Source organism: Propithecus coquereli, unplaced genomic scaffold (genome assembly GCF_000956105.1).
Source record: "Propithecus coquereli isolate 6110/MARCELLA unplaced genomic scaffold, Pcoq_1.0 Scaffold20, whole genome shotgun sequence".
Taxonomy (NCBI): Eukaryota; Metazoa; Chordata; class Mammalia; order Primates; family Indriidae; genus Propithecus; species Propithecus coquereli.
In genome coordinates, this window is record NW_012144967.1 from 1,788,885 (window position 1) to 1,816,141 (window position 27,257).

General features: G+C 40.3%; 1 protein-coding gene across 1 annotated transcript in view; it reads right to left on the minus strand.

Moving 5' to 3' along the window:
* The window catches only part of ARRDC4 (arrestin domain containing 4), a 12,939-nt gene extending 6,323 nt beyond the window's left edge, over positions 1–6,616 (minus strand). The window contains exons 1-4 of the mRNA XM_012643672.1: positions 6,157–6,616; positions 1,875–1,941; positions 1,485–1,632; positions 1,089–1,099 (exon numbers count right to left, since the gene is read on the minus strand). Of these exons, the coding sequence (XP_012499126.1) occupies positions 1,089–1,099; positions 1,485–1,632; positions 1,875–1,941; positions 6,157–6,451 (521 nt within the window). The 5' untranslated portion in view covers positions 6,452–6,616. The remainder of the gene's footprint in view (positions 1–1,088; positions 1,100–1,484; positions 1,633–1,874; positions 1,942–6,156) is intronic.
* Positions 6,617–27,257: the final 20,641 nt, after the last annotated feature.

Genomic DNA, 27,257 nt, shown 5'->3' on the forward strand with positions numbered 1-27,257 from the left:
TAATCAGGCAGAAATTTTAGGTGTCCTTAATTTGGAATAGTTTTGGGATTTTGTGTAATGGTGCAATGACATACCCAGTGTTAACAGATCTAAAAAGGTTATGAAACACACCACTCCACTATAGTATTCTATTCCATAGTAACAAGAGAAATGACACAAGATTTACAATGCTTAGTTTAAAAGTTGCACACATCAAAACCGTCCTATACAACCCAAAGTTACCCGCAATATTTTTTCTTTATTTATAGAAAGAATAGTAAAAAATACGTAGTGTCTGTTTTTGCCAAAAATCAATTGCCACAATGGTCACAAAGACTTTAGAAATATTTAACTGCCCGGTTCTAAGTAGTTTATACAAATACAAGACACTTAGCTTCACCCATTTTCAAATGAGTTTTGAGCAGCTGTTAAAGTCGTAGCTATAAACCAGGGCAGCTGGGTGCTGGTTATTTTATGGTTTTGGCCATAAGTGACCATACAACCACACCATATTTGTTATCTTTTCACAATCTAAAAGTGAACATTAGATAAAATTCTATTTCTTTTTCATGTGAAAATAGGAGTCAAACAACTTTTAACTGCTGGCTTCTTCCTTGTTTTTAAAAACATTGGCTGGAAAAAGAAACCTCCAACACTAAAAATACATCTTTGTCACATCAGTATCATAATGGAAAGTTTAAATTATCTCAGTATTTTCTATGAAGTAAAAAATCATTCATTCATATTTAAATGAAGAACCATTAGGTCTTAGTAGCTATCATGAAAGTACAAGGTATAATTTTATATTATTTTGATAATATGGGTTTAGATAAAAGAATCTAGCTCATTAGCTCCCATCTTGCCTATTCTGTTGTTACTTATAGCCTGATCTTTCTTATCAGTCTACAGTATTTCTGGTGATTATTAGAAGTTCAATGCTTTAATGTGGCCAAATCTGTCATAAGGAAATGATAAGTGAAAGGATCTCGGCGGCAGCTGCATGCACTTACTTAATGTTAGAAAATGACATGCAAAATGGAAGGATACATAGCATAATGGCCTGAGCTTCAATAACAGGCTGAGCATGATTAATACTCTTCCATAATTACTGTTCCTCAACCTGCTATTATTGAAGAGTTTAGAATATCACAGTCCTGTGAATGTGGCCGCTCTGGTAAAAGTAACCACTCTCTGTGTGTGCATTATTGTTATTAAGCCTTATTAATGCATTTCAAGCCTGTGTAACTTTTTGGCAAAAGAAGCCCTGAACAGCAGGGACATAATCAATAGTATTAACACACACAATTTGTAATTTGCCCAACCTAGAATCATATATTTGTAGTGAATGCCTACGGGTTACAAGATTGTATTTTCTAAACCATCAGAAAGTGACAGGACAGACTACCACTAAACTGGCTAAATACAGATAACACTACTGAAAGGAAGGAGGAAGGGAAGACAGGAGGAAGAGAGGAGGAGGAGGAAGAGAAAAAGGAAGAACTTACTAATAATGCCGGTGTGTTGACATCAATATGACTAACAACCTGGAGTTCCCGCTTTACGCTCTGATCAGGTACCTTGGGCCGTTCCAAAACCGCCCTCACACAGTACTGAATACTTCCATATTTCCCGGTAAATGAGGTGACCAAAGGTCTGAAACAAACCAAAGACGTTAATTTACAAGTTTATTTTTCAGTTAAACAAAACCAGGAAAAGCATGGTTTAAATGTTTTAGATTGGGGGAAAAAAAGTATAGGCAGGGTAAGTCTGCCTAGGGACTATGCTATTCAGCATAAACAGGCATACTTGGGAGTTAGAAGATAACCTGGTACCCATACATTTGGACAGACATATCACAGGGAAAGATAATCACAAACTTATATAGTTTCACTTACTCAGATGGAAGTTGAAAGCGAAATGGAAATTCATGTTTTCCAGGCTGTAATAAAATGATACCTTCGCCTATAAAAGATATTACATTTTATTTTAATTAAGGTTAATATCAGATCAAGAGGTTTTACAACCATATTTTTAAAGAAGGTCTTCCTGGCTATATAATGCAGTATGCTCCCAAAGTTCATTAAACAGATTTAGAGAATTAAAATTGAATCAGTTTTTAATAACATACACACACAATTCAATTCTCAAATAGACCAATTACACAATTTCCATAAAGTGCTAGAGCCCATAGCTCCAACATACATCTATACGTGTGTACACATGTATATAGATGTATGTATGTATGTATAAAAATTCACAATTGTTTACCCCAGTCTATTATACTAACATGATATACCAATATTAAACTGGACTAAAATTAATTTAGCGAAAGATTTATTTCGGGTATACCACAAAAATCACATTATGTATTCTTTGGGCAGAGATGGAAAGGAAAGTGAAAAATTTATGAATATTAATAGTGGGTATTATATTACAAAACAGCAAACCAACAAGACAAATTTACCCTAGTGCTCTGCTGATGAATAGAGTTTCTTGGTGGTTAACTTGGGATTAAGGGCTTTACCAAGCATAGCCATGGCCCTTTGCTTTGGGTTGCCAGCTCCATTACTGATGCAGAGGCTTATCACTGATTGTGAGAAGGCCAAAATGCAGGGTGTGGAGGGACTGTGTAATGCCAGAGGCACCGCTGGAACCTCTAATGAATGTACATAGACAATCTGTTTAATTCAGATCCAAAGCAGACCCCATGGTTTCACTGTGGGTCGGGTGGCTCTCTTGAGATACTTGTAAACTTTCCCTTCACTGAATGCTCAGATTTAATACTAAATTCCCTCACTGTGGGGGGATGGAGGGCAGATAAATAAGAAGAAGAAGGGGGAGCACAGAGAGAGAACTTTGTCAGAGATTTGCTTGGGCACCTGACACTAAAATTAAGATCTCCACTTTATCCATTCATTGAAAACAATTTTAAAGGGCAGAAATCACTACTGAAATGGGATGTCTTTTTTTTTCTCACTTAAATACTAGAGTTTTATGAACTTAAACCATTCAGCTAACATTCCAACCTTGCCTGTACTTTTAGAAAATAGGAACACAATAGTGGCCCACAAAGTGTTCTGAATCTATCCTCAATTTTCAATGTGTAATACATTGCGGGGGGGGAAAGTAACATAGGTGCCACTAAAGACCATCTGAATAGAAATACTCTACAGGTGGGTGACTTGGAGGCAAAGTGAACAAGAATAAGTCACAGGGACATGAGATCATGATAAATGACAGTGCTAGGGTGAACACAGGGGCTAGGTGTGCTCAGAAGTGTCCCAGCAGAGAGAGAGAGAACTGGAAGCCAGGGAAGCATCTCAACTTTACAGCGATCAAGTGAAAAGCTCAAGGCAATCCCAATGCTCCTCGGAGAGCTGGACTAAAGTTCTAATTTATAATCATTAGATTACAGAACATGACCAAGTACAGGTATTTAAAAATGTTTAAAAATGCGGATTTCATTTGAGTTCAAAATTTAGATTTTGCTTAGATTTCAGGTACTGTTGATAATCCTCAAACAGACCAGGGGCGGAAAGGGGACTAGACATTTGTACACAAGTAATGACCACACAGTGCTAGAACGTAGAGCATCCACATAGGAATGTGGGTGGGCCTGACACCTCAAGAACCTGAGGGTTGGAATGGAGATGAGTAGGAAGGGGTTTAGATGAAGGGAACAGCATGAGGAAGAGCATGTCAGGAATGTGTCCAGAACAGAGTTGCCCAGGATATTAAAAGAGGATAAGAGAGAGAGATGAAGTTCCCCTTTCACAGGGAAACAAATCAACACAGGAACTATACCAGTTAAAATCAGACTTCCAGTCATCTCAAAACATAAACAGGAAAAAAAAATTGAAAAACTGATAAAAATGGGTTATAGTACTCAGAATCAAATCTTTGTTTTCTTTCCTTCTTTTTAATTTTTATTGTTTCAAATTAATAAGGTTCACAAGCTGAATCATGTGCCTATTGCTGCTTCTGTTCTCATGGCTCATTACTTCTGTCTCGTACACTGAGGACTATAAAGTCACAGGGAGATGTTTCATTCGCTAATGGTCTTATAGCCAAAGTTCATAATTAAAAGCTTTTTCAAGAACTGTAGGATCCAGAGAACCATTACAGAGGTAGAGACTGGGGCTCGGGAAGGGTGAGGGACTTGCATAAGGTCACACTGCTGGTGGGTGACCAAGAGCTGAAAAAATTCTCTGGTTTTGTCTTGTTGTCTTTTTACCATAGTTCCTCAATAAAAAGATGAAGAAAATCAATCACAATGATAGCAAGAAGTTGGATTAGATTAACATGTCAAAGAATGATCTGGGGAGAGTTTTTGAAAATAAATCCCAGGGCCACATTTCCCAGATACCTAGATTTCTAAAAGTCTCTACAAGTGACTAAAATACAGCCAGCTTTGTAATTAAATGACCCTGAGAATCTATGACTATGTTAAATTACTAACTTCTTCCAAGGTATAGATATGTTAGGAGTGATTTTTTTCCCCCTCATATAAAAGAGACTAGGATTTTAAGTAAAATAGAATTGTTGCCAATATCTGTTATGATAAATTCTAAAGCAAGTTGAAGATTTACAAATTGTCTAGGTTTAGACATTCCATTCCATCAGGATGAAAAAATGAGACTTGACTTGTGAATCAAAAAACTACTTGTTAGCCCAGATGTTACCAAAGCAAATTTTCACTGCTAATCCCAAATTCAACTGCTTTTAATCTACATTTATTTATTCAGTAGTTATGGGCCCAGAGATACAGAAAGTCCAAAGTCCTGGAGAAATCTCTCTTCCATGGTCTTTACACCATTCAGCCATCTTGAAAATCTGTGTGGTCTGTTACCACTGGGGGAGGCACGCATGGGCTGATCTGGACATCACACTGATGAAAGGGCTTGGAGGCAGGTGAGAACTGCCACCTAACACACTGTTCCTTATTTACCCAAAAGAAAGCTTGGGTTCCAAATATGGTTTTCCTCACTACAATTTTAGGATCACTTGGATTATCACAAACTTTGAGGATTTAACTGTGGACAGTCTACTTCTTCATAGTAGGATAAGGCAAAACGGCACATTCTATTTTGTGTAAGACATAGCAAGGGTTAGGTATATACATACAATGCATTTTACTCTTCAAGGAGGGAGGGTACATACCCTTATTTCATTTGATTTGCTGATGAGGCAGCAAGGTCAAAGTGTAAAATAGCTTCCATCCACTGAAAGATAGCTTCCACCCACTGAAAGAAGACTAATATCCACCGTTCCTAGTATTTTTGTGATTAAGGAGATCAATTTTTGTACCTAATATTAATGGAACACCCACACAGTGGGTCCTCACATGGGTACTTCTGGAAAATCTACACTACTAACTGGACCTCATAAAAATGAACAAGAAGGATAATCCAGAAACGCCCAGGCGGTACTGTCATTAAAGGCCTTTTGGTAGGGGTGAGGTGGGGTGGGGAGAACAGGGGGGAGGAAGAGGATGCAAAGGAAGGAAAAAGCAGCAGTATCAGATAGAGGCAGAACTCTAAGTTGTCCTGCTCCCCAGAAGAGGGAAACCAAGCATGATGGTCAAGCCTAGAAACACTTCCTTTGAACTCCTAATCCTCAGGAACTGCTTACTTCCCTCTTCCCAAGACTGAGTTTCTGCTAATTCATCATGTACCAAGAACCAATATCTAGGTCCCGTTTGGGTCTGAGTGGAAGCCATCAAGCACTGGGCCCCCCAGAATGGAACCTCAAAGACACTGGTTCCGCCCTCCATTCTTCAGGCCACAAGGACCAGGACCTAGATCCCAGATCCCCCGCTATCCAATCGGAGGTTCCCATGGCAACCAATGGCCCACACCCTTCGTTCGCTGTTCTAGAAGATCCAGAGACTCCTGGTATTGGGTAGGCCCGGGTGAGCCAGGGGCAGCGCGCCAGGTAGACCTGAGCACCCTAGCTCTTCCTCTCTCGGTTGCCGTGAGGTTGGGCCAGAGGCATTGTTACCCACCACTCACCTGCGACCACACCGAGGCTCCGGCCGTCCACGGGGCAGCCCCCACCTCCAGAAGCCTGCCCTGAGCCCACCTGCCAGGTGGGCATCCCGCCGGCGCGCCCCCTCCCAGCCCCTCCCTGGCCCTGCCACAGCCTGGTGGGGAGACCCAGGCGGTCGCCTGCGCTCACCGGCAGGGGGTTCTTGCAGACTCAGGCGCACGTTCAGGTATTCCACCTCCGAGGCGGCGGCCGGGGTCGCGGCGCTGACGCCTGCGCTCGGGCCCCAGGCGGCGGTGGCGCGGCCCTGGGCCTCCAGGCGCAGCGCTCGCAGGGCCACCGGCTCGGCCGCCTCCAGCAGCACGTGCCCGGCCACCGTCTCGCCGCTCGAGTAACAGCCCTTGCGCTCGTCCTCGAACACCAGACCCAGGTTCTTGACGCGGCCCTCGGAGCCCACGGCCGCCGCGGACCCCGCCTCGCCGCCCATCTTGCCGGGCGACGCGGCCCCGCCACAGAGGTCGGCAGAGGCCCGGAGCCGGGGTCACGAGCCCCGCAGCGCCGCTGTCACGGGCGCTCGCCGCACGCTGAGGGCTGCCGCGGCCCCTGTGAGGTACCTGGTGGAGCACCAGCACGCCTTGGGCCCTGTCGCTTTAACAAACCCAGCTGGGACTGAAAAGGGGCCGGGACAGCCCACTCCCAGAGGGCGCCCATTGGCCAGCTGTGAGCCCTGCTTCTTGCCGATTAGTTGTAAATGGCTACTGAGTCATTTCATTGGCGCTCCCAGGCGTGGGCTGGCGCAGGAAGGCAGTGCGTGATCAGGAAGTGTTGGCCAATCGGGAGACGCAAGCGTGCACGTGCACAGGTCGTTTATTGGCTGGGGCAAGGCACAGGCCTGGGGCACGGACCAATAGCGAGGCGGTGCGCCCATGTGGACAGACAGTGAGAAACAATATCTGTCAGGGAGGGGGCGGAACAAGGTACCTCCAGCTCCCGGCGTGGCAGCCGTTCCTATGGTTACGAACGGGGGCGGGGTTTCTAGTAGCGTGAGGACTGTTTGCAGGAGTCACAGGGTTCACGCTAGAACGAGAAATTGTGGCTGCAACTGGCTTGTGTTTATGATTACATCTGCAATGCTAGAGAGGAAGCAGATGCCCTGGAAAATAGAACTCGGCAGTGTTTCCCCGTGAGACCTTCGGGGCAGCCACATTGGAACTTTCCTGAACAACTTGGACTTTACTAACTTCCAGGTTCCTGAGCCCTGCCCCTCCTGAGTTTCAGATCTCCCAGCCTAGGTAAGAGCCGCAGACAAGAAAAATGAAGGCTGTGGTTCTAAACCTGGTACCACTCCTAAGGCGTTCTGCTCACAGGCTCCGCAGTCTCGCTGAGCTGGGAATGGCGGGAACTCCATATTCTTCCTGTTCTAAATAAGGTCATGAATCAGGTTGTTTCTGCCCCACCCTAAAGTATTTCCTGACCTCAGTATTATATCCACAAAAATTTCCAGTTGCCTTAATAACTTTGTTTCCCCACGCCCATCGCTCCTCTCGCGTGTCCTGTTTCATTTTCTTTAAGTCACCATTCCTTCTCTGTTCTAAATTTTTTTCACCATCTATTATATCATAGCTGTCACTATCTGGCCATCATTGTATAACCTTTCAAGTTCCCCTGCTTAGCAAAGTTCCACAGTTGTTGTTATCACGTATTTATTAATCTCATAATAAGATTAAAAATTTTTCTTGGTGTAGCTTGGAAGAAAGGGAGGGAGGGAGGAAGGGAAGAAGGAAGGAAGGAAAGGAGAGTATCCCAAAGTAAAGGTGGTTGTACTACCCTCTTTGAATTTGCATTATTAATGTGGAACTTCAATAAGGCTTTACACGTCCTAAGTTTCCTAATTACCTCTCGAAGTGGAAAAGGCCACAAATTCAGCTCTGCGTAGAGTTCTGAAATCGCTGTTATTCTCTGATCATTTTGTGTAGAGTAGCCCCCAACATGCTCCTACTCTGCCTACTTTCCTTCCTAATACAATCTGACCTCATATGTTTATTTGCATATTATCCGTCATCCCCACTAGAAACACGGAACTCCTTCTCATTTATTTTTTTTACCTCAGGTACCTAACGTAAAGCTTAGCATAAAACAAGTGCTCAATAAAATGCTTGTTGATTAACCGAATGATGAATCCCAACCCATGCAGTATTATTGATTCTGCAATAAATGAGTGTACTCTGCCACTTGCTTTACACTTTCATTGTCTCCAGGAAGATGTTATTCTCCAACCCTCTTCCCTCCAAATTAAGTGGCTGGGAGGTGGGTAAAAGGACAATGGCTTTAACAGAATGATGAAAGGACAGAAGTACAGACATGACATTCTGTGCTTGGAAAGAGAAGACTGCTCACTTGTCAATTTTGACTACAGGTAACAGAATGTGTGACCAACAGTGGCTTACCCAGTAAGTATATTTCTTATTTACTTGATAAGAAGTTCAGTAGTAGAGTAGGTACTGTTAGGGTTGGTTCATCAGACTCCTTTTACCTGTCTTCTCTGACACACTCAGCTCCCTTCATGGTAGTCATGCTTACCACAGCTCAAAAGTGTCGCTTTCTCACACAATAGAATTCAAAATAACATAAAGCAAGGGCATGTCTGCAGCCCCCCCACCCCAAGAAAAGACTTTTCTCTCTTCTTCCAGAAATAAAATGTATTTATTTCCTAGATGCCTCCAACAGACTTCTTACATGTCATTGGCCAAAACTAAGTCACATGTGTGTCTGTAGGTCATTAACTGGCAAAAAGTAAGGAGATTTTTACAATTCATTTAGACCACTGATTCTTCTTTGGAGGCTGAACAAAATCGGAGCTCTGTTAACAGGGAAGAAGAGTAAATGGCTATTGAGTAGTTAATGCATAGAGCCCTTTGAGTGGCTTGAGTGAGTCTGGCCAAGTTTGCTATTGAGCAGAGCTACCCCATCCAGACATTTAAAGGATATTTAAGTAAAAATAAAATAAAATAAACTTCTAAAATTAGAGAGAAGGTAATTTACACATGATTCGCCTCATTCACAGATAAAGTTTCATTTTTATTGTGCATACATTAAAATGGATATTCAAATTCAGCTAACATTAATATAGCAGCATATGAGTTTTTTTGAAGTGCAATCTGATAATCTGTCTTTTAATTAACGTGTTTATACCGTTTGCATATGTAATCTTTGATAAGGTTGGTCCTATAATTTGGATGTTTGTGCCCACCCTCTCCCCCACAAATTCATATGTTGAAATCCTAACTGCCAAGGTGATAGTATCAAGAGGTGGGGCCTTTGGGAGATGATTCGATTATGAGAGCAGAGCTCTTATGAATGGGGTTAGAATCCTTAGAAAAGAGGCATAAGAGAGATCTTTCACTTCTTCCATCATGCAAGGACATAGAAGCTATCATCTATGAGGAAGCAAGCTACTGTAGCTTAGGTATGGTTTGTCCCTACCAAAACTCACATTGAAATTTGATCCCCAATATAGCAGGGTTGGGAGTTGAGGCCTAGTGGGAAGTTTTTGGGTTTTGAGGGTGGATCTCATGAATAGATTATTGCCCCCTGGCTGGAGGGAGTTGTTGCCCTCATAGGACTGGATTAGTTCCCATGAAAAGAGGTTGTTAAAACAAGTCTGACTTCCTAGGTTCTTGTCTCTTACTTCCTCTCTTGCCATGTGATCTGTTTGCACACATCTGCTCCCCTCTGTTTTCTACCATGAGTGGAAGCAGCCTGAGTCCCTTACCAGATGCAACTGCCCAATCTTGGACTTTTCAGCTACCAGAATCATGAGCCAAATAAACCTCTTTTCTTTATAAATTACCCAGTCTTAGATATTTATTCTGTTACAACAACACTAAAGAGACTAAGACTGGGGCTCTCACCCGATACCAAATCTTCTAGGGCCTTGATCTTAAAATTTCCCGTCCCTTGAGCTGTGAGAAATAAATATTTGTTGTTTATAAGCCACATAGTTCATGGTATTTTGTTATAGTAACCTAAATGGACTAATACAGTTAGTTTTATAGGAATTATTTTATTATTTGCTTTGATTGTGCCTTAATTAGTGTGTGTGCATGTTTCTCTGTTCTCCTTTTCTTTCCTTAATTTTATTATTTGAACATCTTTTAGTAATCCATTTAAATTTATCTATTATTTTTATTTTTGTATATATTTTTAGCAGTTGCTGTAGAAATTACTGCTTCCCTTTTTATGTTACAGTTGTCATGTGTCTTACATCTACATACACTGAAAACTCCACCAGACAATGTTTACATTTTTGCTTTCAACAGTTATATGTATTTGGAAGAACTCAAAAGAAGAAAAATAGTCTATTATAATTACCCAGATATTTGCCGTTTCTGTTACTCTTTCTTTATTCCTGAAGTTTCAGGTTTCATCAGGTAACATTTTAGTTTGAAGAATTTCCTTTAGCATTTGCCTTAGAGATGCCCTGTTGACAATGAATTTTCTTAGTTTTTGTTCAGCTGAGAATGTTTGCATTTTGCCATCATTACTGATGGATGTTTTTACTAGATATGAAATTCTGGGTTGACAGTTCTTTCAGCACTTTATGAATGTTATTCCAGTGTCTTCTGAGAAACTTGATTTCTGATAAGGTATCAATAGTCTTTCAAATTGTTCTTCCTCCGTGTATAATTAGTAATTTTTTTATGCCCACTTTCAAGATTTTTTCCTTCATCTTTAGTTTTCAGTAGTTTGATTATAGTATAGTTGGGTTTGATTTTCTTTGAGTTTTGTTTGGGTTTGTTCTGTTTGTCTTTCTGAAGTTGTTAAAGATGTAAATTTATGTCTTTTACCAAATTTGTGTTTTCTGCCATTTTGTCATCAAATTTTGTTTTTGCACAAGCCCCCTTCTTTTGAAATTCCAATATCAGAATGTTAGATATTTTTTATAATGTCACGCAGCTTACTCAGACTGATTTTTTTGATCCTTTTCCTTTCTGTTGTAGAGGTTAGGTAATTCTATTTATCTGTTTTCAAGTTTACTGACTGTTTCCTCTATCACCTTTATTGTGTTATTAAGACCATCCAGTGACTTTTCATTTCAGATATTATAACTTCCAGTTAATAGTTTCTAATTCTTCGCTAAGAGCATCTGTCTTTCCAATCATTTCTAGAATGTCTATCTTTACCTCATTAAGCATGAGTTGTTTTAAGGTCTTTGAAAAAATTTCAATATCTGTGTTATATCAGGGTTGATGTCTGTCTTTTCTCTTGAGAATTAGTCATATTTTATGAGATTTTTATTTTTGTATTTTGAGTAATTTTAGATTATATCCTAGAAAATTTGCATATTATGTCATAAGACTCTAGGTACTATTAAAATGAAAACTGTGAAAAGAAAATATTGGGGAAACACATCAGGATATTGGTCTGGGCAAGGACTTCATGAGTAATAATCCCAAAGCACAGACAACCAAAGCAAAATTGGACAAATGGGATCACATCAAGCTTAAAAGCTTCTGTACAGCAAAGGAAACAATCAACAAAGTAAAGAGACAACCCATAGGGTGGGAGAAGATATTTGCAAACTATCCATCTGATAAGTGACCAATAACTAGAATATATAAAGAGCTCCAACAATGCAATAGGAAAAAGTCAAATAATCCCGTTAAAAATGGGCAAAGTATCTGAATAGACATTTCTCAAAAGACGACATATAAATGGCCAACAGATATACGGAAAAATGCTCAACATCATTCGTCTTCAGAGAAATGCAAATCAAAACTTTAATGAGGTATCATCTCACCCCAGTTAAAATGACTTTTGTCAAAAAACTAGGCAATAACAAAACTGGATAGGATATGGAGAAAGGGGAACCCTCATACGCTATTGGTGGGAATGTAAATTAGTGTAACCACTATGGAGAACAGTATAGGGTTTCCTCCAAAAACTAAAAATAGAACTACCATATCATATTACCCAGCAATCCCACTGCTAGGTACATATCCAAAAGAAGGGAATTCAGTATATTGAAAAGATATCTGCACTACCATGTTTATTGTAGCACTATTCACAATAGCCAAGATTTGGAATCAACCTAAGTGTCCATCAGCAGATGAAAGGATAAAGATACTGTGGTACATATACACAGTGCAGTATTATATAGCCACGAGAAAGAATGAAATGCTGCCATTTGCAACAACCTGGATGAAACTGGAGAACATTATGCTAAGTGAAATAAGCCAAACACAGAAAGACGAATCTTGCACATTCTCACTCATATGAGTGATCTAAATATTAAAACAATTGTCTTATGGAGACGGAGAGTAGAATGATGGTTACTGGATGCTAGGAAGGGCTGTGAGGAGAGGAGGATAAAGTGGGGATGGTTAATGGGTGCAAAAATATAGTTAGTTATATAGAATCAACAATATTTGACAACACAACAAAGTGACTATATTCAACAATAAGGGTATACTTTAAAATAACTAAAAGACTGGAATTAGAATATTCTTAACACTAAGAAATGCCTGAGGTGATGGATACCCCAGTTACCCTGATTTGATTATTGCATATTGTATGCCTGTATCAAAATATCACAGGTACCCTATACATATATACAGCTATTCTGGACCCCTAATAATTAAAAATTCATTTTAAAAATCCTCTGGAGAATGTCAACTTCTTTATTTTCACAGGCCGTAAACCTGGGCGTGTTTGGACTGCAAGTCTGTCTCACCTTCTGTGGGCAGTGGTTCCACTGTCAGTGTAGTGCTCAGTGACTTTGCTCTTCTTCTATGGGTCTGTTCCACACATGAGCAGCTCAGAGTGAGCCTGGGCCTTGAGTCAGTCCATGAACAGAATTAAGGGATCCTCTTATTCATTTCTTCCCTCTTCATTATCTCCTCCACTCCCCATGGCTCCCAGGGGCCTATTCTCTAATCCTCATGGTAGATATTTGGTGTTTCTCTAGCAATTTTAGCTACATATGCCACTGTGTGATTGGGTAAAGCAGTGAAGAAAAGAGGGAAAGTACAGTGGGGATTCTCCTCCCACTCCAGACCACAGGTCTTCTTTTCCCATTTCTTCTAGCCATAAAGACAGGTTTTCTCTTTGAATTTTAGGTACCTGTTCCACCATAACCACCTGAGTATAGCTCCAGGACCACAGGCACCCTCAAGGCATCAATATATAAATGGGGCAAAACAGACAAATCTTCCTTACAGAATAATTCCAAATAATTTATGTAGATTCTGTTCCCTCTTACCTTGAGTGTGTACTAGGCTTAGTGACTTGCTTTCAGCCAAACAAACATGATTTAGGCCATGTGATGAAGATTACCATCACCACTGATAAGTTATGTTGATAGCATGTACCTTTGATATGATGTTATGGAAAGGGCACCATACTTCTTTGATAGTCTTTCCTCAAACCCATAACTTCAGTCTAGGCATGAGGAAAACATCAGGAAAACTCAATTTGAAGGCCTTCTACAATATATTTAATACTCCGCAAAATTCTCAAGACCATGAAAAATATTATAAGAAAAGACTAAGAAACTGTCATAGATCAGAGAAGACTAAGGATTCGTGGTGACTAAATGCAATATGGTATCCTGGATTGGATCCTGGAACAGAAAAAGGACTTTAGTGGAAAAACTTGTGAATCCAAAAAACGTCTGGAGTTTAGTTACTATTGATAGTAATTAATAGTAATGCCAATATTGATTTCGTAGTTTTCACAAATGGACTATGGTAATGTAAGATGTTAACAATGGGGGAAACTGAGTGAAGAGTACGTGAGATCTCTCTGTACTATCTGTGCAATTTTTCTGTAAATATAAATCTTTTCCAAAGTAAATTGTTTTTTGAGACAGAATCTCACTCTGTCACCTGGGCTAGAGTGCGGTGGCGTCATCACAGCTCACTGCAACCTCAAACTCCTGGGCTCAAGGGAATCTCCTGCCTCAGCCTCCTGAGTACCAGGGACTACAGGCTTGCACCACCACACCTGGCTAATATATTTTTTTTTTCTATTTTTGTAAAGACAAGGTCTTGCTCTTGCTCAGGCTGTTCTTGAACTCCGGGCCTCAAGCAATCCTCCTGTCTCAGCCTATCAGGACACCAGGATTACAAATGTGAGCCACCGTGCCCGGCCCAAAGTAAAATTTTATTTAAAAATAAAGAGTGATTTTCTCCAAGCTTTCCTGCTTGCAGATACCCCTTTTCCTGGTTCTCTAGACCTGTGGTCCCTAATTCCCAGGCTGCAGACTGGTGCCAGTCCGTGGCCTGTTAGGAACTGGGCAATACAGCAGGAGGTGAGAGAGTGAAGCTTCAACTGTATTTACAGCCACTCCCCATTGCTTGTATCACTACATAAGCTCCCCCTCCAGTCAGATCAGCACGGCATTAGATTCTTGCAGGAGCAAGAACCCTACTGTCAACTGCGCATGAGAGGGATCTAGGTTGTGTGCTCCTTATGAGAATCTAATGCCTGATGATCTGAGGTGGAGCTAAGGTGATGATGCTAGCGCTGGGGAGCAGCAGCAAATAAAGATTATTATTAGCAGAGAGATTTGACTGCACAACAAATGTAATGAGCTTGAATCGTCTTGAAACCATCTCCTCCCCCACACCCCAAGTCCGTGGATAAATTGTCTTCCATGAAACCAGTCCCTGATGCCAAAGAGTTTGGGGGCTGCTGCTCTAGACATAAGATAGTTTTGTCTCTGAGTTTTTTCAGCTTGTACCCTCTGGTAGTTCCACACTGGGACCACCCTTGGTTCAAAGCCAGGAGATAAAACAGAGAAAACCCTCCAAAAAACTCACTTGTGTTACAGTTTGCCCTTCAAGTTTTGACCTCCTTCCCCAAATCATCTGCTGTTGTCAGTGCTCAGGTAGTTGCTTTTATTATTATTATTTTCAGAACTTTGGTCGTGATCACTGAGAGAGATAAGCTGTTATGTTCTATGTTCCATGTTGTCCAGTACCAAAAGTTCTAACTTATCTTTCCTGATCCTTGGGTCTTATAAAGGTAATTAAACTGCTGCATAAGTACCAATACTCATTCATTATCTTTTTTATGTAGTGCACACATTCATCTTGTTATTGCCTAGAAATTTTTATCTTGCAAATTTAATTCATGTTTGTACATACCTACATTTTAATTGGGGGACTATGCTTGTTTATGTTATAAATTCATTTATGACCTGAATTCCTGTTTCACAATTTCACAATTGGAAATAAAGTTTACAAAGGAAATATCTCTAGAAGGAAGGACAAGGACCTAACTTTTACTAAACACCCATTGAATTCCAGTCCAAATGTTCAACATATGCAATCCCATTCAAACTCACAAAAACCCCATGAAGGAGCATCTTGGGATAGAGGCCAGACTTTATAGATAAGAAGTCCAAGGTTCAGAAGGATGGAGAATGTTCCTTGCTTCATGTACCACAGCAAGTAAGTGGCAGGGCCAATACCAAACCAAAGGCTTCCTGTCCTCTTTTTTACTACACTGCCTCCAAGTTTAAAGGGGAATGAAAAAGGAAGGAAGGGACGAAGGGTGAAAGGAAAAAGAGGAATGGGAGAAGAAGGACATATTTTAACAAGTAGGAAGATGTTAACTGATTCCTGTGTGGGTTCTTTCCCACCATGGCTATATATACTATTGACACCAAGATGCTGCTCTCTGGGTCAGTAATACTGTACTGGAAATAGCACTGCGCTAGAGCACCCTGTGTATCCACAGGCCTAAATTTACTCTCTTTTTCTAAAAATGATTCTGGCAGCTGAGGAGGAAACAGCTAAAATGGGCTTTTTTTACTTGCAGGAAAATTTGAAGGGAGAAAGTACAGGGAAGAAGGCAACTGAGACAGGGAAATAAAACACCACCACCAAAAAAAAAAATTAGAGACAATTTTTGTTGGATTCCCCATTTTGATGGAGAGACATGGGTTAATATAATGGAACATATTTTTTTTTTTTTTTGCTAGATATCTTATTCTGTAGCAGAAAAGGTCCTGTTTTGTTATTTCACGGTTTACACATACTTAATGTAGTTGTATTGCAATTTCAACAGAATAGGCAGAGTGGGGAAAGGGTTTCCACAAATGAACTAATAGTAGATTACATTGCCATTACGAAAACTGAACAAGCAAACACGAAATCAAGACATGTAAGATAAGTAATAATTAAGGGTCTTAAATAAATATAATTAGATCTATATTGAATGCAGAATCAATGGGAAAAGCTCATCTCTGAGCAAACATTATTTGTTCTACATGATTGCCCTTTAATAGCCCTTTGCCCCCAGGAGGGTCTGCTTCAAATGAAATTGCTGTGCAGTAGCTGACTCTATTATTGATTTTGCAAAATACCTCCTTGCAAATATTTGGTGGCTTGCAAAGAATTCTAATTGAATTAAAATAATAAAATTATCATGAAAATGATAAAAATTATAATCGCTTTAAAAAATCACCTTTTGAACTTGAGGTCCAGAGAATTAAGACCCTGTGTTTTCCAGTGGACTTATGGCAAAGAGTGTGTGAGTGTGGGTGAGTGACATGCTCATATTTGGTCCCATTTAGATCCTGTCACCACCAGTACCCTTCTCCGTTGGTCTGAAGTGATACCCACTGTTTCCAGCTTAGTATATGCCTTTGCAAACACATGTACATTTAGGAACATACAGAGATATATTTCTGTATGTTACATAAAAATGTATGTTATCTAGTTTTGTATATTTGTATATATACACGCATGTAACTGAAAATCACGCTCTACTCATGGGTTCTGCATCTTGTTTTTCTTCACTTCAGAGTATGTGGTTTGCTTAATAGTTTTCACGTGTAACATAAGAGTCCCTGGTGTGACGGCATCATTGTTTGCATAATCATAGCCTCAGTAATAGGCATTAGGTTACTTTAGATAATATTGTTAATACTGTTAGTAATAATCATGTTGAACACCCTTACATAAGTCTCTTTGTATACTTGCATAATTATTTCTTCTAGTATAGGACCCCAAGAGTGTAATTGTGGGGTCAAAGGATATGGCATTTTTTATTTAAACAGATGCTGCCAAATTGCTCTCAAAAGATTTTATCCTCACTAACAGTGAATTAGATTTTTTTTTTTTAATTTGCCAGCTTTAGCTATAACCAGTCTGAAATTTCTGCCAATCAAATGGGTGTAAGATGGTATTTCATTGTGGTTTAAATTTACTTTTTTATGAATGTGAGAGAATGTGAATGAAGTTGAGTATATTTTCATATGGCCTGTTTCATTTATGAAATGGCAATTGATCTTTCTTGCTCTTTTTTTTTCTACTTGGTTATTTTTCCTTTTTCTCATTGGTTTATAGATTTTTAAAATACATTCTGGGTATTGAAACAAACATTTTTTGTCTTTTGCCTTTTAAGTCTAATTAAATGTAAATTCATTTAATATAATATTTATCAATCATTTATATTATGGCATCATTTTTTAAATCATAAAAAACCTTCTTTCCTCCAAGATTATAAAGACTTTACCTATATTTTCTTCTAATACTTTTGTAATTTTTAAAAATAATCTGAGCATCTTGTGAAGGAAAATATTTCCCCCAAAAGATAGCTAATTCCTCTAAAATAATTTATTGAATAATCTTCCTATTATCCACTGAATGTAATATTTATTTTCATTGCATAATTAATTGCTATAGATCCATCAGACTATTTTTAAATTATTTTCTCTTGTGCTGATCTATTGTGGGTGTCCACACCAAAATGACATTTTTTGTTTATTTCAAATTTTATCCATAGTATGTTTTGATAAGTAGTAGAGCAAGGATCACCCCATTTTTATTCTTTAAATGTTTTATTTTGGCTGTTTTTATATGTTTTATCTTCCACAAAAATTTTAGCACTAACTTGTCAAATTTTATCAAAAAAGCCAATTATTTGATTTGAATAGCATTGGGAGAATATTGAATTCATCTGTTAAATCGTGGAGAATAAGAATTTTTTAAATACTGAGTTTTCCCATCCGAGAGCTTATGTGTTCTTCAATAACATTTTACCTTCTTTTTAATATCAGTCTTGCATATTTCTGGTTAGGTTTACTTTATAACTTTTTTTCACTATTTTGAATTAAATGGGCTTTCTTTTTCTTCTTGACATTTTTGGATTGGTTATAGCTAGTGCAGAGGAAAACTGTTGCTTTTTGTGTATGGATACTGTAGCTCAGCACTTGGTGGACCACATCTGTTAGAATACAGGGCTCAGGCATAAAGCTTCCTAAGGGTTTTTTTTCCAAGGATCAAGTAGATCTCAGGCTAATAGAGAAAATAAGGCATAAAGGTATGAAAATGATAAATCCACTCACATTTTCCAAATTTTAACATCTCAATGTCCTTTGAACCACTTGGGTTTAAAAGGGAACAATGTCAGGCTAGACAGAGAAGGCTTCCAGCTTCCCATGTCACATGCCAGGATGGTGGCACTGTTGGCATTTAGCATCAGCTACAGGGCTGCACGCTGATGAGCAGGGCTTATCATGTGCAGTTCAGAGGTTTGTGGGAAGCAGGTCTCTGCTGCATATGAAGGTCACTGGGGCAGCAAAAAGAGCAAGGGGCCTCGGTTCCTAGGTTCAAACCTTACTTCTAGCACTTGTATGTATCATAAAATTGAGAGAGGGCCTAATCTCTCTAGGCTTCAGATGCTAATACCTTTCTTGTGTATTTGTCCTGGAAAATGGAATACTGCGTGGAAGACGCCTGCTATACATAACGTGCTCGGTAAATAGAGGTCTTTGTTGGTGGTAGTGGTAAGGTGATTATGGTGGAGATGCACTTGGAGTTTGACAGGCCTGGTTTGGAGTCTCCTGTCTCTGCCACTTCCTCATGGCATGACCTGGACAAGTTACTTGGACTCTTTAAGCCTCAGCATCCTCAAAGTTAGGCTGGCTGTAACTTATTAAGTGAGAACATGTAGGTTCATGTTTGTGTATTTCATGTAACTGTAGCTGGTAATCATGGCATTTCTGGTACTCTTTCTTTTTTCTGTGGGAAAGAAAAAGTGTTCTCACTGAGATGTAGAGAAGAAATGTATTTTATTAACTCACATTGAAATCACATTTTGTTATTATAATATTTAAAGGGAGCTTCAGATATCGTTTATGTCTCGTGAAGAATTTCAGGATTTTGAGTTACTGGATTTGTGTGTGTTTTAAAGAGGTTCTCGGGGAAGCGACTTTCCATAAAGACGTGTAATGAAGATCCCAGGTAATCATCCAAGACATTCACTCAAAACCAAGTGTCTGATGTCTCTCATAAAACTGAGCAGCACAGGACACTGCTTTTCAAAGACATTGGAGATTGACGGACAGCCTTGGTTTCTTGCCTCAAGCAACAATATGGTTGATTACTTAGGGAAACAACAAAGACATCTCAGTTGTATTGTGTCCAATGTTCCTCTGCTCTTACTAGCAGGGTAGAAAAAATCCTTTTCATTTATTGATTGAATTCAGGCTGGCATAAGAGAGGCATTTAAATTATTGTTAATAAGGAGGTTTAATTATTATAATTTTGAGTCTGAGCCAGAAGTTCTTTAAAACTGAACACAGTGGGTTGTGGTGTAGGAACTAACATTTTATTGAAGGAACCTTTATTGCTGAGAAACTGTTTGTTTTTTTTTTCTCAAAGTATCATATCTACATAGGTTCTACACCCAAGCAGTGGCTGATTTGAACATTCTAGAAGAGAAGCCAGATGCTAACCATTCACCAAGATGTAGCCACCATTCATTCTATCCTTGAAAACAGCTATGAGAGTTTTTAGTAAAGAAGCCATTAGAAGTAATGAACTGTTTACCAAGACGAGCTTTTAGATTGCCAGTTAAATAATTCATTGCATTTGTTGCCATTACCCATGAGCTTTAAATTTATTTCTCAGTCATTTTCAAAGAAGTAATTTACATTAAGGGTTGACTAGAAAAATCTGTCTCCTCTTAAAATGCATGTGGAAGTGATGCACGCATCCAGGTCCGAAGTAGAGTTATGGGCAGGCATCTTCGTGATACTGACTGTTTACTAAACACCAAGTGACTCACCTGAAGCTTCACAACCGCAAGTGGTAAAAGGCATTGAGAGAAAGGTCAGAGGACCTCTGTTCATAGTGGGAGGGCCGGAGGCAAAGATCCGTGGCTTATTGACAGGTGTTGGTTAGACTTGGTTTTTATTAGTGTTTTTTTCGGGTTTCATGATTAGAACTTAAACAGAATTGTGCCTGAGTGAAAAAGACATGGTTAGAAGGCCTACTTCTTCCCCCTGCCACACTTCCCAGGCTTGGGAACACCAGCTTCTGATGCAGCAGAGCCTCTGAGAGGGACCTGGAGGGGGAAGGCGGAGTGATGATTATTGCTTAACCCGGACGCAGCTCAGGGTAGAAGCCCCTGGAATGGTGGTTCTGTACCCCAGCTTCAGAATCACCTGGGGAGCTTTTAAAAACACAGATGCTTGGGCTTTACAGATAATTCCAACGTGCATGTCCAGAGTAAAGACAATGGCTCCAAACACTCATTGTCTGAAAGGAGAGTTAGTTTTCATTGCTCTCAGTCAATTGAAGGCAACCTGATAACCAGTATTTATTTAGAAACAATGGTAGGGTCAGGGTTTAAAGCTATAGTGTCAAAGAAAAACTAAAAGTATATGAAAGACACTAAGGGTGAGTTCTTAACCTGAGGTCCATGATATCATAAGCTCTTGAAACAGTATGCCAAGTTTTGAGGCTATGTGGGTCTCTATATTTGGGGGATGGGGTGAGAGGGGAAGAAGCTTCATCCCTTTCAGAGGATTATCAGAGGAAGCCACCAACAGCAAATCTTTTAGGAACCACTGGGTGAACACCCACCTTCATGAAATTCATGTCTACACAAAGGCACACACAGCTTTTAAGAAAGAAAACCTACAGGTTAAGGAGGGTGGTCCTGAGTGCTTCCTCAAACCTTTATTTTTCTCCTCTTGTTCTGCATTCTGTACCTGCTCCAGCCACCAGTCCCTGGTTCCCAGGGGAGAACAGCAGCTTCCACCTGCAATTCTGACATACAGAATGTCACCTATCATTGGTACACCTTAGCACAGCTGAGTGAGTTTGAACTTCTCAAAACTACAAGTGACGATGTGAAACTAATAATAAAGACAAACAAACAATGATGGAAATAATGACACAATATGTCATAAGAATCAAAGTCAAATGGAGAGTCTATCCTCATGCTCCAAATTTCTGCTTCTTCCCGGATTTCTTCACTGGTTTCTTCTTGCAACTCTCCTTCTCTTCTTAGTTGGAATGGTCTTAATTCTGGCTACATGGGAACAGTCTCATGAACCAAAAGACTTTGGCACACCTGGGAGAGACTCTGTTGTTTTTCTGACATAAGGAACCTGCTTCCTGCTCTCAGCACCCCTCAACTTCAATCTGTTTTCAAACCAGGATGGTCAATCAGTTTGGACACATGTTAAATCCAACCAATAGGATAGAAATATAGAATGCAACAGTGCTACAGTCCTTTGGCTACATCATCTGCTGAAGACTTGGGTACCTGACATGCCAGCTGATGACTCCTGTAATCAGCCTCGCTCCCTCCCAGAACACTTGGTGGTTGTGCCAGGTGTGCCATCACCGTGGCCTCTATGTATTTCTCTTTTTTTGTCAATTGTATTTTTTCCTTAAGCTCAGAAAAAGAGACGATTTTATCCCTACAAACAAGGAACGGCTCACATTAGGGCTCTGCCTTCCGTCTGCGGCAGAGCCAATCTGCAGCTCACTCCTTTCTGCTGATTGAAGGGGTCCGGAGAGTTTCCACTGACCAAGTCAGTGCAGTGTGGACAGAGCTCTGAGTGTTCGATGGACACCAGTCTGCAGCCCTTCTGGCTGTTTTGTTTCTTGCCATAGTCAAGGCATCTGCTCCGGTTCCCTGCTGAGACTGGAGCCCAGCCCTGAAACTTAGATGAGTCCCTGCCTCTCTTCTTCTGAGGTCTGACTTTGCTTCTGGTACTCCTGGTGCAACCCAGATGGAGTATAAAGGTGATATGCTCACAATGTCTGGTGTTGACCTCAGACTCTAAGCCTCAGCATCTTGTCCTACCTTCCCACACTGCTGCCCTTGGGGGCTGATGCTAACCCCATGGGGACCAGCATTAGCTCTGCTGCTGGGATTTGGTGAGTTAAATGTCCCTGGGTGTTGCTATTCCAGCCCTGGAAGCTGCTGGTATGTTAAATTAGTAGTAGTAGTAACAGTATTAGTATTAGAAATTCTAATAATAAAAGCAGTAACAATTAGCCTTTGAGTGCTTCCTATACTCCAAGCTCTGGACTAAGTGGATTACATACATTGTTACACTTAATTCTCAGAAGAACCCTATGAGGCATTTTCTATTTTCGACACAATTTTCCCCATGGGGCAACTTGCCCTAGATCTCTCAGTTAGTAAGAGGTAGAGGTGAGATTGGAATACACAGTTTTTGAGTTAAAAGGCTGTGTTCTTAACCACGATGGCAAACTGTCTCTATTGCCAGGTGCCCAACCCTGTCCCTGAATGAAACTGTTGGAAAGAATGGAAAGAATTGCTAATGAGTTTCTTTTAAAAGCTGCTGAACATAGACTGGATAAATATCTCTGGGAGGCATCTGATTGTGCAGCATCCACACTCTCAGGTCTGCATAAGCAAAGTTCTCCAAAGTTCATGGGCACTCTTTCTGCATATAGATGACTGCTCACAGTTTAAATACCCGAGAAGGGAGTTGATACCTTCTGTCATCCCCAATTGGTGTAGTGGATTAGTGAGGAAACATGACCAGCGGAAATCGGCATTCATTAAGTCTTTCATGCCTGGAGTGATTGTAAAACTCTACTGCAATAGATGAGCGAATAGCACAGCGGCCTGAAGCTGCCATATGTCAGTGGAAAGCAGGAGGCATGAGACAGTTGCCTTCATAGCCTAAATATGAATATTTGGTCCAATTGCCAACATCTTTGGCCTCTCCTGGCATATGATAGCCCTGGCAGACAGCAGCACTGCCACATGGAAAGGCTGCTAGACAATTCAGCCTTTGTAGAAAATAACATTTTAGGGTAGTTGTCATCGCGTTAATTGCTAGTGCTTTGCATTCATATTATATTAGTCCTTAAGGAAGCTTAAAGAGTTTTAAAAGGTATTTTTTAAATGCCAGCAATGTTCTGAGGGATCTTGCAGTGCTTTGTTTGTGGAATCTTCTGGTTCATACCTCTTGTAAGGGACACCAGTGCTCATTAGGAATACTTCCCAGGGAAACCGTGCAGCTACATGCTCAGTGCTGCTAAGGTCTTCTTAGCCTCCTTAATCACATAAGCCAATTTCCATAATAAATCTCTCTCTCTCACACACACACACACTCACCCCCTGTGCCCCCCCACCACAGTCTTAGTCAATTTTGTGCTGCTATGACAATATGTGAGAGACTGGGTAATTTATAATGAATGGAAATGTATTGGTTCACGGTTCTGGAGGCTGGGAAGTCTAATATCGAGGGGCTGGCATCTGCTGAGGGCCTTCTTGCCTGTCATCCCATGGTGGAAGGGCAAAGAGATGGGGAGAGAAAGAGTAAAAGGGATGGTACTCCTTTTATAACAAACCCACTCTCACAATAACTTCGTTAATTCATTCACTCCACCCTCATGGCTTAATCACCTCTCATTAGGCCTCACCCCCCAACATTGTTGCATTGGGGATTAACTTTCCAACACATGCTTTTTGGGGGACACATTCAAACTGGGGTATATGTATATATACCTTATTGGTTCTGTTTCCTGGGAGAACCTTAACTAATACACTTGCAAAGCTATAAGAATAAGCCTGAACTAGCATGATGGAAGATTAGAGGCCACAGTGATGAGTTGCCCCAGCTGAGATCATCTCCGCCAGTGTATCCATTATTCATTATTGTTCATCAGATTACTCTCAACACTCAGTGGCTTAAAACAATAATCAGCATTTCTTATCTTAGATGGTTTCTGAAGGTCAGGAATCCAGTTCCAGCTTAGCTGAGCAGCTCTGACTTGGGGTCTCTCAGATAGTTTCAGGTAAGATGCTGGCAGACTGGAATCATCTGAGGTGGTAAGATTTGCTGTCCAGGCAACTCCTTCATGTAGCTGGCACGTTGGTCATTGGCTGGAGACCTTGATTATTCCCCAAGAAGGCCTCTTGGGTTGCCTAAGTGTCGTAACAGCACGATGGCTGAATCTCCCAGCGCAAGCAATCCAAGAGAGCCAGTTGAAAGTGGCAGTGGCTCTCAAGTCTCATTCTTCACTCTGCCCCACTGTATTTATTAGAAACGAGTCATCAAGTTTGGCTGCAATCAAGGGGAGGGGAATTAGGTTCCACTTCTAGAAGGGAGGTTATGTGAAAGAATTTTCAGAAACCTTTTAAAACCACCACAAAGAGCCAGCCTCCAGTCAACCATGCAGGTGACTATAGATGCATAGATGATCACCCAAGGGCAGCCAGGTCAGCTCAAGTCAGCAGAATTTCCCAGTCAACCCACAGACCTGTGGGCTAAATTAATGTTTTAGGCCACTTGGTTTGCCAAAACCGAGGTTTGCAATACAGAAATAGTTCACTGAAACAACTACTAAGATTGTGCAATGATGGAAGGCTAATTCCCCAAAGGAGAATCAGGATGCTACCAAACACAAACAGGTCAACTAAAATACTTGTCTTCAAGGGGCTAGCAGTTCTGCAAGGGAATGGGACGGGTAGTTGTAATACAGTGAAATAATCGTAATAATGGAAGCATTTTTAAGGTCAAGAGTTTTCACAGATTATAAGCTTCAGAACACAGAGTTCATGTTTATCTTGAATAGCCCTGTGGCATAGGGCACAGTAGATATGCTCAATGACTGATCCTAGATTAAGTGAAGAGAATGGCCAACACTGGAAGGGTGTTAACATTGATTTCTCTAAGAGATGCCTCCTAAACTCGGAGTTTAAAGCACAACTGGAGTTTCTGAAGCGCTCAGTGGCATTTCATTCAGAGGGTTTTGAATATGCAAAGCCTTGGAAGTGCAAGCAGTATGGTGTAATTTAGAAACTGAAAATAATTTGGAATTCCTAGAACCTAAGGTCTAAGGCAACACTGGTGGGAAAGCAGACTAAGGAAAAGGGCAGACCATCAAAAGCTTTACACATGGGATTATCTTTCATCTTAATTTTTCCAGGACAGTCCTAGTTAGTGCGTGCTGTCCTGGTGTAATTATTGATAGGGCCAACTTTTACCATCAGAAAGTCTTGGTTTTAATAATAAACTATATGGTCAGTTTAATTCTGTGCCATGATGAGAAGAACCAGTATCCACAGTTTGGGCAATGACTAGATGTTTTGCTCTATAATTAAACAATGAAAAAAGGTAACTTTTCTGAGTTGAGAATAAATTATAGAGAAAAATAAAAATCATGGAAATTAACTTTGGTGGATGATTGACAAGGCAAGATGTAGTATTCTTACTCCTTTTTTTACAAGATTATACTTTAATTTTTCCTGTGGCTTCCTACTAGAAATACAATTTTTAATACGAACTAGAAACTTTCTTGTATTAACACTAAGTAGACAAATTAAGAAGTTTAATGCCACTGCCATTATTAGAAAAAGTTGCATGAATTAACTACATTTTTTTCTCTGATCAGAGAGACTAGTCATGGAAGAAACTTCATTGTTTTTCTTTTTCTAGAAAATATTTAATCACAAAAGTAGTGCAATATTGCCAGCCCTTTTTGTAATGAATGACATCAATCTATCCACGAGGGTGGAGCCCTCATGACCTGAACACCTCCCACTAGGCTCCACCTCCCAATACTGTTGCACTGGGGATTAAATTCCCAATACGTGAATTCCGGGAGAGACATTCAAACCATACCAGATATTGTCATATATTTATTTAAATATTCTATAGTTTTATTTAAAGTATTGTGTATTGTATTTAGCAATTCAAATATAGATAAAATTTTTGGACATAATATGAGGTAGGAATCTAATTTTATGTTTAGTAGATACTTTTAGTCATTAATTTGAAATGCCCCCTATCTTTTTTCTGCAAAATATATGCTTAGTTTGAAATTTCTCTTCTATACCATTAATCTAACTACATATTTCTGCATTTACACAATACTGTTTCAATTTCTATGTCTTTGTGTTATGCTTTAATATTTGCTAATGAAAAGTTTCCCTTATGGTTCCTGTTTGTCAAAAACTCTTTGTTGGTTTTTAATGCACTTTTTTTTTCTTTCAAATGATTTTAGAATCAGGTCAAGTTCCAATTTTAAAATTTCTGGTGGTCACAGAGGATTTTTAGGGAAGTAAAACTATTCTGTATGATACCATAATATATGGTGAACATATAACATTTTCATTTGTGAAAAACAAACCAAACCAGAACAAAACTGCAACACAAACAGTGAAGCCTAATAGAAACTATGAACTTTAGTTAATAATATTTTATCAGTTGTGGTTCATCAATTATAATAAATATACCATACCCATCCATGGAAGATATTAATAATAGGGGAAACTGAGGGTGGATGAGATGCTGAAGTGGCCCACTCAACCAGAATGTCTGCATGTCAAGGTGGGCCTGTCTGGGACCCACAATCTGGCAGTCTAGAACAGGCCTGACTCCTTTCAACCCTCCCCTATTCCTTGGTTTCCCCCTGGCCTCTGCCAGTAGACAGGACCTTAAGACAGCCAAGCTCCACCACGACTGTAAGGCAGGCAGGGAATTTCCCTGTCCAGGATCCCAGCCAGAGCTGGGAGCATGGCTCTCCTATGGAAGATGGGTTGCCCCGCCAGCACACCACAGATAGGACCCACACTGTGCTCTCCCTCCTTATCTGCCCCTTCTTCTTTAAGAAGAAAGGCATGAGTCCCACTCTCTGTGGAAGTCTGGGTGTGGAGAGTGCAGCAACAGAGGGGAAGCAGCCACTCCTTAGAGCCCCAGCTCAGTTTTCTGTTGGGACAGCTGTGCCAACTCACATGGGGATGACCATGGCTGTGTCAGCAGCCTCACTCCCCTACCCATCTCTATGGTGGTGGAGAATAAAGGACTCACCTGGAAGTTCCAGGGCCCCACTCTCCACCTGCAGCATTAGAGTGCTGCTCCTGAGAAGCTAGAACTGGTCAGAGGTTCCAAAAACAACAGTGCAGCTTATTCTCTCCAGCAAACACCACCTACTGAAAGGGAGGTCAATTTGCACACACTTTACAACACTTACTGACTCAATCACAGAGGATGTGGT